The following is a 14,980-nucleotide window of genomic DNA, read 5'->3' on the forward strand; positions in this document are numbered from 1 at the left end:
TATGATTCAAGTGTAAAACTTAGTTTAATTTACTTAGTTCAATTTTCACACAATGGTAGGTGTTGGAAGGGACCTTTGGAGATCATCTAGTCCACCCCCCCGCCAAAGCAGGTTCACCTAGAGCAGGTTTGAAAGTAGAGGACCAGCACATCTGCCTAAGCCTTCACTCAACAAGCCGTCTGCCTTGTTGGTTCATAAGTACCCAAGAGGGAACTCTTTCCTGTGCAAAATTTTTAATACAGTCTTCTGTGACCTCTGGAAGCACAGTCAACAGGGATTACAAATTGCTTTGTTAATGAAAATAATTAAATATTCTATCCAGGCTGACAAAGGACTCAAATGTTGTTACAGACTGTTGTTCAGAAAACTAAGGTAACTGTAACAGGAGTCTTATCTTTTAAGTGTTGACCTCAGTTTCCTAATACATACCATCTGAGCCCTTGTAAACTCTACTGTGAAAGGATATGACTTTCATAATTAAACAGAGCTGAACAGCTATCTCAAGCACCAATCTGTCACTGCACACAGATAGAGCTATTAAAAATAGGCACTGAAAACAGGCATTCAATATTGATACTTTACTAATAGACTCTGTGATCAGCACTGCCGAACACTTGGCAGGAAGGCTTAAGGCTACAGAAAGATGAAAAAAAGATTAATTCTTAGTGAAGCATGATTTAAAGTATTGAAAATGGAGGTTAAAGTGTTTTACAGATAACCTGAATTCTTCCCTAGCCTTGCAGATTACTGCCAAGGTTGAAAGTATAAGATTTTATTAATGATAAATTATGTTTGATCACTTGTATGGAATAAACCTATTCATTAGCAAAACATACAAAATTGTATGATCAAATATGTAATCAACAAATTAGAAACAGAAAAGTAAAATATAAGATAGGTTTAAAATTAGCTGCATGTTATGATCTTTTATTCTCTACAGCGAATGATGTAATGAATTTTTCACACTGAAGTATATTTTGGTCAAGAAAAATCAGCATTCTTACATCATGAAACAGACCAAAAGGAACAAATACTCATCTAGAACACAAATTAAACCTCCACTCTGAAAAATGCTGTACATAACATTGAAGATGGCACCAACATAAAAAGATGAGTTTTACTTTTCAACTCCATCCTGTTAGCTTCTTCAGTGGACAGTATTTCTCAAATGTGTTGTTGTAACTTCTAATGTTACTTCTGTGATCTGTTAGTTTACCTTCTTTATACTTTGGTAAAATTTCAGTCAGGCTTCACAATATTTAGACCCTCTTCAAGATCATCAAAATGTGCAACTGATAGGACTTAGAGACAAGCTTACTGTTCAGTGGTTTCTGGGCATCTGCATTCCCTTCTCCTTCAGATCCTGAGGGCTGGTCTTCTACCTTAACAGTCGTCTTTTTCGCCCTTGTCCTGTCATCTTCATCTTCACTATCTGCTGTGTAAAGACTTCGATCTGTAAATGGGCGTCTCTCATCTCTGTCTCACAAGAAAAAAAATAATCATGTTATTCTTACAAACCTGAATTGCTTTCTTTTCAGTATTTAAAACACGCTCTCAAGATACAAGCCATGTTCTCTTATGCTCATCTCTTCATTTCAAATTGTACTTATTCCCATTTTACTCCCTGTACAACTGTCATTTCCATAAAGACGCAAAGTTTTACACCAGAATATTTTTAATGAGAATCACTCTAACAGATGGATACAAAACAACCATTTCTACTTAGAAGCATTCCCTTCAGTACAAACCCATCTGAGCAACTGAATGAAATGCTGTAACAAAGGAACATGCAAAGCATCTGCTCCTCTTCACTCCACAACCGTGGCTCCACTAGGGGACAGCAGACACAACAGACAACACATACCTTCTATATTTCTAAAACGAATCTTACTGGTAAATGGGAACTTAGCGCTCCACAAACAGAAAGTGTTATTAACTATTGGCATGCTCCAGACCATAATGACGAGGAAAAAGTCATGCACAATCAACCCTTCGTACCTAATTATTCTTCCATTTGACAGCAGAAGGCGAAGATCATTGTCTTTTGTTCGCCAATCAGGTACTGTAGAAGATGGCTGAAAGGGCTTGTTAAATCTCCCGTTCAGTTTCGAGCTTGTGGTATCCTAAAGAAGTAAAATTAGTGTTGTTATTATTTATTTCTATAAATTCAATTGTTTTTTCTGCATTCCACAAAAGCTTAAACTCAGCACCAGGATGGTTACCTTCCTGATAATGAACTATGGAAGCTCAGACAAAAAATAATTTGATGTAAGAACCAGCGGACTGCATCTCCTCCTTCCTTGAATCATCTATACTCTCCTGAAGCAACTGAAACAACTACAACTTCACTACAGTACTCCTTTTACATTTCCTTTGGAGAATTATTAAAACAAAGAAATACCAACAGGGACAGGCAAGCCAAAAGCTGGGCTTGGAACTGCTAAGACAACTCCTGAATTTGTATCTGGTCCCTGGAATTAGTACCACAGAATTGATTAACAGGACGGTAAAATATTAATAATGGAAAGTAACCTGCCAGACGCAGAACTTTCTTAGCTCAAAGCAATTTACATATAGACATACACTCTGAGGCAATTGGCAGTATACTTATGTGCCAAACCAGGAACATGTAAAATAGTTTTTTGTGGGGTTGTTTTTGGTTGTTTTTTTCAAGTCAATAGTGATAGTAAACAGTATTATTTCTACATTAAGTGACGATTTTATTTTAAAAACATTTTATTTTAAAAATTATTTGTAGCAATGAACTGCACAGGTTAACTATTTGTGGTAAATTTTAAGTTCAGCTTCTTGTCTTTGAGGGCTAAATGAATGTTTCTTGTTCATGCCTTATGAAGATCAGTATAAGGACCCAAATCAGTGTTTCTCCACTATAACAGTCCATCCTGTCCCAAATAAATTTGTCAGCATTCTCAGAAAGCTACTTATTTCCTTTCATAAAGCTACTTATTTCCATTCTCTCACACTTTCTCCCATTTCTGTTGCTGTTTTTTGACGTAAGGTCATCAAACCTGAAAAAAAGAAATTTTCAAGAGACTACATTTCACTCATTGACTCCATCATACCTTTGTGATACGACCACAAAGTCCACAGGCCCACTGTGGAAAATGGAGACCAAAGGCAGCCTTAGGCTTACTGGTAGGGAGGCACAGTCATCGAGGAAATAGGAACATGACCAAAAAACAAGGCTAATCAAATTACAGTAACCGAACTATAAGGAACAGCTATCTAAAAGCACATTGAGAAGCAGTCTGGCTCAGAGCCTCACCAAATCAAGGCTTTGCAAGCTCCCTTTTTTTCACAGAACTATTTCAAAGTAATACTTGATAGCTACAGCAGTCCTAACTCAAAAACTGTACTTGCAGTAAGTAGCAGATTCAGGGCACCTTCTGAACCAAAAAGTTGAAGGAACCTCCACAAAAAAATTATCAAGGAAGAGAGAAATTCCTACCAGGAAAACTCAAAACAAAGAAACCAAACACAAATCTATCCGTGTCTCATATGACAAAGAGTAGTAGCCTGTATTCTTATACATGTTAAAAGCTTTTGCCTTTCAATAGAGACAAGAAATCTGTTCTGGTTTTGTTTTTCTTGCACATAACTTAATACTTGCCTCCTCCCACGGTGACATCTCCAGTCTTTTCAGTACCTCCCTGGTGTGGAGTTCCAGGATGTCCAGATTAGAAGGAGTTTTGGTAGCATGGTCTCGCAGTTTCCTCACCCTTCGTCTGGAGTGGTGAGGGGAAGTTGTTTCATGTGAAGACCGTGAAGTTGGACACACACCAAGAATTCCCTGAGTCTTAACTAGTTTGCTGTTTTCCTCCTTTAATTAAAAACACATATTTCAGAATAGTCTCAGAGGAATAAATCCACATACTTACATGCTGCTTCCCATTCATCTCATTAAATGTAAATTATAGAAATAAAATTGTTAAACCTTTTAGAGAAACACCACATATTTCCTACGGATTTGATGTATAAAGCTTAGTTCTACTGCACCTCTTTCCAATTTGGGGACTTTAAGCTCTCGCATAATAGTAGTGCTTAACTACCAAAAGTTACCACCAAAACATAAGGTTTTATTCAGGAAGGCAGCATAGGGTAGACATGTACTGTACCCAACAGATCTCATTTCTCTTCAGTTCTAAGAACTGTTCTCTCCATATGCAAATGTGAGAATTTTTCAAGAATCAATGTTCATTAAGGATTAAAGGAGCCAAACTCTGGTACAGGAGGGGAAAATAGAAAGAAAAAAAAAAAAACACCACCAACTATATAATAAAATAGGGACAAAACGTAAGAAAAAGAGCAAAAGAGATGACAACTGGACCAGAAATAACAAAAAACAGGGTAGGAGAATGGAATATGCACAGAATTTCAAATTAAAGTCTTTAACAGCATATTCGCAACATAATTTTAAGTAGCTATAAGTGAAAATATTTTAGAAATACTGACCTACAAATAATTTCACCATTAAAAAAATCTTTTTTAAAATACATATAACACCCTTGCTATACATTTTCTTTATCTGAAATACCCATAGCTTCCATATTCCCAACAGTTTTCCTTGATCTTCTATTATTAAATAAACAATAAATAAATTAAAAGGTGAATACAGTCAATCAGAAGCGTAACTACTATGGAATTCCCTTATTCAAAGACTTTTTTTTTTTCTGCAGGCTTATGTAGAGTTGCCTCTTTTCTTACCTCTACAGAACGAATCACTTTTGAGAGCTCTTTTATTAGATGTCCAGGCCTAATGTTGTCTGGAATTTCAAAGGCATGTTCTGTTACAAGCTGTATGCAAAGGAGGAAGAAAAGATATTTAATTCATTTGTTTTGGATAAAAGAGGAAGTAATATGAAATCAACAAATTTACAGGGAAAACGTTTAAAGGGAAAAAACCAGACTAATTTCTGTAATAATGACTGCAAACTGCCAGGACAGATATACACACACACTGAAGCTTCCAGTCCAAGCTTTAGAAGGGAGCAGATACCCTTCAATGTCTCTAAGAATCCGAAGTAGGGGTACTACAAAGCCATACTGACAACCACTAATTTCCCCCCACCCCACTCAGTACAGTAATCAGCTTATTTTTCCCTTTAGCATGGTCAGTATAGAGACACACTTCAGGAACTCAGAGTCATGACCTTCAAAATCTAAAGAGCAAATCAAGAATAATAATCGATAAACAAAATGCAGATTTTTACACATCTGCCTCACATTTCACTTTCAAAAATTACCTTCTTAGCTTATTTAAAGTCTAGTAGGTTAGAGAAAGCACTTTAAAAAAAAAATCATTCCCTATAAAAAAATTTAGGAAGCTGTAACAACTTATGTTCCTTTTAACCCTCTGAAACAGCATCAGAGAGTGATTTTCTGTACATATAACACCAATCTGAGTAAGTCCAAACACTCTGCAGTTAGATCTAGTAAAAAACATGTTTAATATTTCATATGTACAGTTTAAATGTGCCTCAAACCACTTTTAGTTAGAACTAAACAGACAAAACAGCACTCACACATAGACCAGAACGACTGACATGAATTCTGGTATCCCCTTAATTGATTATTTAAATGGAAAAATATTCCACAAACACTTTCAGCTACCCACATTTCAAAAATGAGGTTCAGCAGCAACATTATTGCTAGAAGCAATTTGACACCATACGTGCATTTCATTGAACCTGGCTTCCTCGCAGTCATTAAAACAAACGCTCTCCCCGCCCACCCCCCAGAAAAAAAACCCAACATGGATGTATAACTATGGTATAATCATTAATTTCAGTGCTGCTTTTATTTACCATTGTTCATTCTTTGAATGCACTACCTCTACATACTCAGACTTGAGAACACGGCGCCTCTGTCACTAAACTGTGTAGTTTTTCCAGCAAGTTACTGGACATTTTAGGACCATTCAGTCCTTTCTACTTTAGGACTTCACTCTCCCAAAAGCCTTCCTGTCCATGAAGACTTCAAGAGGAAGTGACTGATGCAATCCTCTAAAACACTGACTTCAAAGTTTCTCTGGTTTAAAAACATTGAAAAGCCTTCCTAATGCAAACATACTTTATATCAGAAGCGTTATTTATTATGATTTATAGTAATTCTTTGAGCAAAGTAAGTTCCACCGGTAAGGTCACTTTTTTGTCACTATAAAATATATCTATTTACACCAAAGCTTTCTCAATTAAGCCGTGGCAGAGCAACTATTAAAAAAAATAATCCATCCAAGCAACTTAAATATGCTAACAAATTCAATTGGATATATAGCCTAACAGCCTGGCAGAAGAAAAGGATGGGCAGGAAATACAAACACCTACAGATGCCATGTCTGGAAAGTTATTGTTATTATTATTATTAAATAACTTGTTTTTAAGTTGTCTCTGCAAACTATCTCTTGGAAAAGGAACAAAACTGAGGAATTCTCTTGTACTAGGGAGAACAGTAGCAACAAAACAGCCTAAGTATGTCAGATGTAAATCGCAGGTAAAGAAAATAATGAAAAAAAGCTATGATTCATTCACGAGCTTCAAGAAACGGTTTTGTAAATGTTGGAAATATACAGAGGAAACATAAACTTGTCTTAAATCAAGAGATACAGATGAAAAAAGTCGTATAGGTAAATAAATCCACCCACCTTCGCAAACTAGCATCACAATAAAGTATATCAATATTTGACAACACACACAAAAAATAAAGATAAAATAAAAATAATAAACCCCACAACCCTCCCTCCTTACAAAAAACCCTGGTTTTCTCTTTTAAAACAGATATTCATATATTTTTTAAAAAATACAGAACAGTTGCCCAAAATAATCTTACTGGTACATGAATCAAACACCTGAAAAACTGAATCTGAGACTTGTTGCGTATGCAAGCTGGAAGGAAGCCAGAGCTAAAATCCAAGAGCTCAGGCGACTGGATAGGTCATCATTGTTATTGTGTGTATCAACTAACCTGCAGACTGATGATCTGCACCAAAGTAATCAGAGGACGCATATACTGATAAAAGCCTTGAACAAAATTAATTCAAATCAAGACATGAAAACTAAAATAATTTTAGTAGCACTCAAACTCTATTTTCAGCATCTTGTAATTTTTGGCAGTTTTTAAATTTTGTGGACATGAAGATACCACTGCCCTGCTGCAGATGACTTTGAAATTCTCCAGTGAGTAGTTCAAAACAACGCACTAAGATAATTCACATATGTCTTGAAAAGGCATACTCCATGATACAAATGTGAAACCTCATGAGTAGGCTTCTCATTGATGGACTATTTGTTTGTCATTTCTTTCTCAGAATCGGTCTGAAATCTCCAGCATAAGCAGATCGTATAGCAATGTACAAAGCTCCTCATGCCTTCAGCTGCATACAACTAAATCCTATCATGCACATGGCCTGCTGCAAAGAAAAGATCACAGCTCATTTATGAAGTAGTAGCTGGAAAAGATGAATGCAAAGTACAAAACACGATAGCTGGTGGACAGTAGACAACATTGTGACTAGATCACTGATACTGTGTACTTTCCTCACAGAAGCCTCTGTTCAGCCAGTGGTTTGGCAATGCTCACAAGTCTCATTAATAAGCACTCAGAATGCAGCATGTGCAATTAATTTTTTTTCCACAGAAAAGTGGGAAACATATCACATTCTAGATGAAGTATTAATCAAACTACTTAATGAGTTACTAGACAGTACACAAATGCTACATTATGCTACAATAATCTAGAAAAGAGGAAATCCAATCCAATTTCAAATTAAAACAAGGACTTATGCAGGCTATATTTGTTCTCAGTTATCAGCAGTCTGATTACTCGGCTTGCTTATTATCCACACCACGGATGCAGATATAGCTTGGATTCACACATGGTTTAACAGGCACAACATCCTGTAAATACCGCTACGCTGCTCACCAGCTAGCATTGATCCAGAATGGCATAGACAAAGAGACACTGGAGAACCAACTCAGAGTTATTACAGATGGCCAGCAAAGGTTCACCTGGAATCAGTAACGACACATAGGCTGGACCCCAGCTGATTCCACACAGAGTAACCACCTCCGCATTTGCACCTCATGTTCAGTTCCACAAAGCTCACTATGTTGGATGCAGCATTGTGCAAATTTCCTATCTGTTGTATAAGGAGTTCTCTTACAATGAGAACTTGTGGGCGAAAGACCAAACAGATCTCCAAGAGCCAGTTCAAGTCAGCATGGCCAGCAACAAACTAGAATTAATAAGCTCAGTCAGAACCAAACTGCCTGTCAGTGAACAGCGAACAGCTCCCAGAAGCACAGGTTCCAAGAGGCTTATTAGCTCAGGCACATGAAAAAACACATGGAGTTAGGCCAGATCCAGTGCCGTGCCAGAACAAATAAGCTTTCCTGGAGAGCAGAGCACCAGCAAAGCTAGCGTAGACAACACATTAATGATTTTACAAGAGTCACCCAATGTTCAGCAGGGGCAGTATTCAACTGAAGTGAATACCCTCATCTGAAGCTTAAACCGACTCTTCAGAAACACAAGCGTAACTGAAATGTGCTCTCCAAAGCATTGACATTAATGGAAAATGCTAAGTATCAGGGCATTCCATCCCTTCATTGCCTCAGACTAGAATGAATCAACTATATAAACAGATTTGTTAGAAAAAAGCCCTACCTTATCAGCTTATCCTCTAGCATTCTTATCCCATCCTGGGGTGAAGCAAGATTCTACTTCTATCAGCAGCAATACAAGAGCTTATTAATTGGTCTAAAAAGACTATCATCATCATAGAATATAAAATTGTCATGATGATTCTTCCCCAGATCAGCAGTACGTATTCTCTGTACAGTCTTTCAGTACTCAACTAACCAATAAAAATAATCTTTAAAAGGGCACAGACCTTGACTTACTTTAAATCAAAACGCAGCTCATCAAAATAGCGAAGAAAATCACTTATACTTACTTCTTTTTTCATCCATAATTTTAAAGCAGTAAGTAAAGCCTTCACTCCTTGCACTAAATAGCTTGGAGGCTGGAAACCATCTTCCCTCAGTTCTAAAAAGGATACAGATACCAATTAGAAACACACTAACAGTGAAAACAATAGGATGATACCTACCCATTAGCCAATAAAGTTGCCATTATGCAACAGCACAAAAAAGGAAAAATTGTGCAAACAAACAAAACAATGACATCCTGTATTTATGTGCATACTGTAACACAATAAAACAACCAACGCGACCGTAAAGTGATTACATAAAATCTTTTTTTTTGACTTATTTATGGGTGAATTTGGGATAGCTTACATCATACTAAAGGTCAATTAGAACAAAACAGACCTATAATACAGGACAAGAGAAAATATTTGAAGGGAGAAATCACTTCTATTTCATTCAGAAATATTTTAGTCAAAGCAGACCAGAAGGATGTGGGATGTACCTCTAAATTAGAATCCCTATTGCTTATTCCCATACATATAGCAAATGGTTCGCACTAGCACACTTTCACTGCCCAAACATTTTCTGTCACCCTTCCAAATATCACAGTTCTCCCTCACACAGTTTACATCTTTTTTCCTCCCAAAATCAAAGGGTATGGGGGGGTGGAAATCACTCTGCTACAGAAGCTGCTCCTCTTAAGAAAGATGGTGCAGCGATTGCAATTCCTTTTCAATTTTCAATTTTCCCTTTTCCTTCACGGGGGAAAAAAAGAAGGGAAAAGGCAAATTCTCCATAAAGAGTCAAAAGTAGATTGCAACCTCTCCCCATGATCCTGACAAATATTTCCACTTGTCAATAGCAAATCGACCAGGTCTGATGTCAGAAAAAGGGAAGTTCTGGTACTAAACAGCCATTCCTCCTTCCAAGATGCCTCCTACTTGTTAAAAGGTACTAGCTGCCCACTAGCTGACTCAGTTGATTTTTTGAGAACACAGAGCAGCATCACAAACTGGATTTTTTAGTTGCAATAGACAAGACTGACTGCGTGACCTGAGAGTAATCAAAATTAATGAGTATTAGGTAGGTGAACAAATTACCTATTCTGAAGCCCCAGGAACTATAAAGAAAAATAGTTTAGGTAAATGCCACAACACTTATAGTATCATAAAACTCTTCTTGCCAATGAAAAGACAAACCCAAATGTTTATGACCCTGTTATCATTTTATAAAAAGAACCAAGCAGATACATTGTGCTGATTTTGCTTACTGACCTGAATTTCCCATGAAGTACTGCTAACAACCACACACTTAACATTTTACATGCTGGTCATTACCACTACCTTTCACAACTGAATTGGTATCATTCCGCCATGGAAACCTCAATTTTTATTTTTTATGATAGGCTTATAGATCATAGCATTGTTCTGAAACAAAGTATCTGATAATCCATAGATTAAAAATAACATGAGAATAAGCTTCATACCCGTCCCCTAAGATACAAGTCACAAGAGGCTCCTAGTCTATGTACTCAAGGAGTCAGGGGATAAAAAGGGGAGGGGGAATGGACCCGGGACATGACTCATAGTTAGATGAATGGTTTAGAAACATATATCCCACTGATTTTCCAGGAGGAATACAGCTCCTATGTCTTCTGACGAGTTTATAAATTTTAAATATGCAGATATGAGACCAACCAAAGCAAGCTTTCAAGAAAAAAATACTTTTTGGAAGGAAAAAAATTTCTGCAAGTTTGTTTTAATTGGTAAGATTTCTGAGTTGCTTTAGGTTCATCCAGAAACTTTAAATGCCCATTCAGGAAACAAGCTCGTAGGAACTGATGCATCTTTCCTACAAAAGCCCTCACAGACACCTTTCCCTTCACAGGAAGGAGTAGAAGACAACAGGTAGTTTGACTGACAAGGCCAAAGAAAATTGCAGAACTGCAAGAAAACTTCTTCATTGAGCTGTAAAGCCACCAAGAAGAAACCCACAGACAGAAGTCCGTGGGATCATTTAGAGAGTCATCTACTGAAAGAAAGAGAGAAAGGCTACCAAAAGATACTTGAAGATCCTAACTGATATGGAAGAAGCCTGAGTGAAAAACTGATGCCATTGAAATAAGTTTCCTATCTTCCTTAACAATGTCTTTTCAGATAACGACAAATTAATCCTATTTGGCTGGCAGAATAATTGCACTGTGCCAGGATCTCAGATACTCTGTCTTGATACCTGCATCACCAAGTGCACTAAGATTTCTGCACAGCACAAGTTACCCTATAAACCTCTAATCACCTAAGTAGTTTTAAGAAATATCATTTACTAAAACCAAGAATTGCTGGCTCTAGAATTGTCACAGTGCAGCATTCACTAAAATCTGGTTAAAAAAATAATATAACTTTTCCAAAAAAGGAATTCAAGTCTGGTTTTCCAGCTTAAAAAGTTTCCTCTGTTCACACACAGCAGTATAATTTTCTCCATTATCAATTGAAAAAGAAAAAGCAGATACATGTATATCTCTTAAAAGAAAACAAGGATTACCTTTCAATGTTTCCAGTAAGTTTTTGGCCACAAACCAACAGATGGCTTCAAAGAAAGGAAATTTGAAAAGATCTGGGGTTTTTAGCCTCTTCTCCATTTCGTAACACCTGAATAAATAGAAACATCACAAAATGTGAATACTTTCATTATCCAATTCATTATTCAACTATCTAATCATTCAAATTGACACAATGTCCAAAATAAAATAAAATAACCATGGCCATGATAAATAAAAGAAGTCAAGTACCACATAGTTAAATCCCAACAAGACCACAGACAAGATTGAACTCTGGTCTCATCCAGGCTCTGACCTTATCAAGTTTGACTGCGGCACTTCTAAGAATAAAGTTGGACTTCATAAAACTAGGATACAAACCCAATGTGTGATCTTTTAACAGATGGAATTTTATCAGGATTCCACTGTAATAAATAAAAACAATATGTTTAGAAGACAGCTCCACATCTTGGACAAAAACTAAATACAGCTGCTCTTAGAGCAATGCTGACTTGAGGACGCTCATTTCAACTGTGTCGCACACCTGGGCTTGCTCAGTTTTGTTTCACTTGCTTATACTAATCTCCAAAGTAGAGTTGTTCTTTCTTTTTTTTTTCCTTTATTGACTTAAATTCTTGCATACCCTTCATTTTGCTTTTGAAACAAACTTTGCAGAAATGAAATAAGAGTACGTGCTTGATACAGTCTAACTGAAAATGACACTATTGTCTGTTTGAGAGCCTGTACCGATTTGATCCTGGTTAAGAGCACGAAGAAAAATATCTATTAAAAGAATATCCTACTTACTGAGGAAAAGGTATAGAAAGAGCTGAGACTAACCTGAGCTGCATGCCAATATTGAGGTTGTGCAAAAAGTTTCCTCCAAAAGCCATACAATCCTGAGATGTGAGCACAGCGTGAATCCAGCCTGAAATGACAAGATTCTGAAACTTAATACATACATTTAAGTTATTCTAAGACTGTTTTTAAATACATATGTACGGAAAAATGCTGTACCTGGAAACAAAAAAGAAAAAGAATTGTATTCTGTGCTGTGAACAAGTAAACTAAATTTTAACAACGTGTAAATTACAGTGTTTCAGAAATCTAGTGTAACTGTAGTTTTCTAACGGAGTTAAGACCAATACATTTTTTAATGGGGGAGAGGGGGAATCCAAGACTGCCAGCAATTTGTCAAGTAAACATTCCCAGAAGTCTTCTCTCCAATCAACAAGAATAAGCAGGTCAGGAGAGGAAAAACATATTGAACAAAAGGTAAAGTCATAACAATAATACAGAAATTATATCACTTTCAATATTTACATGTTGTTTACAGTAACTGAGCTGTTTGTACTACATAAAAAAGTCATTTAGCAACACTGAAGTTTCTCAAATAGGAATTCAGAAGTAGTTCCATTAATTATTCTAAATACAGTCATCCTAATTCCAGTGAAATTATGATCAGTTTAAAGCCTATTATTATCCTTGTAAACTCCATTATTCGACATGGCAAAGCATGATCAACGTTATGCTATCAATCTATCTGATTACTACTGGATAATTTCAAGTACACAAAAAAAACCTATGATATTAGATTCCTACCTTTAAAATTCATGCAGTGCAGCTTTAATGTAAATAAACTACAAATAAAGTTTCTTCTTTTAAAATTTTTTTTCTGATTTTGCATGCATACTGGTGATTTTTCGACAAACGATGAGTTGGCCACATTTGCAGATTACTTTATGATTTGACTGACTGCAGGCCTGCACTGTGTACAAACACAGGAAGATGCCCAACTTGAGGCGAGATCAGACCAAATCACAAGCAACTATATATTGCAAACTACCATTACATCAATGCCCTAATTCATAAGAACAACCAGTTCTAGTTCTCGTTGTACCACACGTAAAAAGACCTGAAACCTAGCAACGATGTTGACAGCAACATGCCTACTATGTAGCTTGGGAAGGAAGGAAGTTACAGAATGATACATGGTATAAGAGAATGTAGAATACAATGGTACATGCAACCTAAGGGTTTTTTTTAATTAATGTTGCACATGGTTCAGTTTTATTTCTGTTCTTTGAGAACTGCAGTGCAATGAAGATTGTCTTGTATTACCAGTTGCATTTGTTAACATGGTTTCAATTTTTCACTCATCATCATCATCACAGTTCATAATACTCCTGACTCTCCAAGGAATACATGCAGTTCAATCCTCCAAACACACATCTCCCTAGACACTGACAAAACCAACAACAAAGCCCCCTCACTGTTACATCAAACTCAAGGATTTTTATGGCATACCTGCATCAACTCAGGGATTTCTTTTTTTTTTACGTTCCTGCTTGCTATTTTCATGGTGTAGTTCTGATCAAGGTCTATGTATCAAGGCAAGAAAATCTGGTGTAGACCACACAGAATATCTTGAATAATATTTAAATAACTCTCACGAGCCTCCCAACAGGTGCTACTCATCTACATTCAAGATTAATTTTAAATCAACTCTGAACATATTTCAGAGATTATAAAATAATTATAACATCCACTAGCATCAGTGCAAGCAGGAACAGCAAAAGTGCTTTTCATTATTAAAGCCTTTTTATTTTTTTTTAAAAAGGTTTTTATTAAAGCCTTTAAACAGTGTCACATAATTTCCCATTTTTTAAACACCTGTCTTGAAACCTAGTTTAATTTATTGGTTCGTACACTATACTCCATCATATGTATATGAATATGTATGTGTGTATATACACACTCACACGTGTATACACACATTTACATTAAAAAGTACCATTTCATGTGTATACACACACAAATACATGTATACATTAGAAATTATCACTTTGTGATACTTTCCTTTTTGATTACATTAGAGTAAGAGCTCAGATTTAGCTGATTACTTGGGAAGCAGTAACTGTTTTCAAAGATCTCCGGGTTGCAAAGTTCTTCATGCTGTAATTCTGCATTCTTTGTTCAGAGATGAATGATCTTATATGTAGATAAACAGAGAATTAACATCATCTCTTGACAAAAATATATGGGTTTAAAAAGCTCTGGGTGTTCAGGAACATTATGTGAATATACAGCTCCTTACCACGTAGTATTTATTCTGCACAAGCAACGAACTAGAACAGTAAACACTGAACCTCACAGGTAGAGAACTGAGCTATGAGAAAAATGTAGTAGTCTGTCTAGGAAGTCTATGACAGAATAAGGTACTAGAACATAATCTTCAAGGCTTATTCCAGTAGAATTGTGCACCATTTTTTTTTCTCCATGTATTTAAAGCTTCCTTCCAAAAAAAAAAAAAAGGGAAGATAGTACCCAACACAAATCTTTAATAATAGAAAGTATTTATATGGATGGGCTGGATAAGTGAAAATACAAGAAATTATCTGGCACTCGCTTTATTGGCAAAATATGGTTTGATTTATTAAAGACTTCTAAGTTTATAGTATTTGTGAGTTCAGGGGGTGCTTTTTTAAATAGGTAAGTT

At 36.2% G+C, this 14,980-nt stretch overlaps 1 protein-coding gene across 4 annotated transcripts in view; it reads right to left on the minus strand.

Moving 5' to 3' along the window:
* KDM7A (lysine demethylase 7A) overlaps nucleotides 1-14,980 on the minus strand; it is a 64,498-nt gene that overhangs the window by 11,030 nt on the left and 38,488 nt on the right. For all 4 annotated transcript variants that reach the window (XM_074582215.1, XM_074582206.1, XM_074582199.1 and 1 more), the window contains 7 exons: nucleotides 12,322-12,409; nucleotides 11,487-11,593; nucleotides 8,972-9,063; nucleotides 4,726-4,815; nucleotides 3,632-3,841; nucleotides 1,999-2,123; nucleotides 1,319-1,476 (listed from right to left, as the gene is read on the minus strand). In XM_074582215.1, the coding sequence (XP_074438316.1) occupies nucleotides 1,319-1,476; nucleotides 1,999-2,123; nucleotides 3,632-3,841; nucleotides 4,726-4,815; nucleotides 8,972-9,063; nucleotides 11,487-11,593; nucleotides 12,322-12,409 (870 nt within the window). The remainder of the gene's footprint in view (nucleotides 1-1,318; nucleotides 1,477-1,998; nucleotides 2,124-3,631; nucleotides 3,842-4,725; nucleotides 4,816-8,971; nucleotides 9,064-11,486; nucleotides 11,594-12,321; nucleotides 12,410-14,980) is intronic.

The sequence above is a fragment of the Larus michahellis genome, chromosome 1, assembly GCF_964199755.1.
Source record: "Larus michahellis chromosome 1, bLarMic1.1, whole genome shotgun sequence".
NCBI classification, from domain to species: Eukaryota; Metazoa; Chordata; class Aves; order Charadriiformes; family Laridae; genus Larus; species Larus michahellis.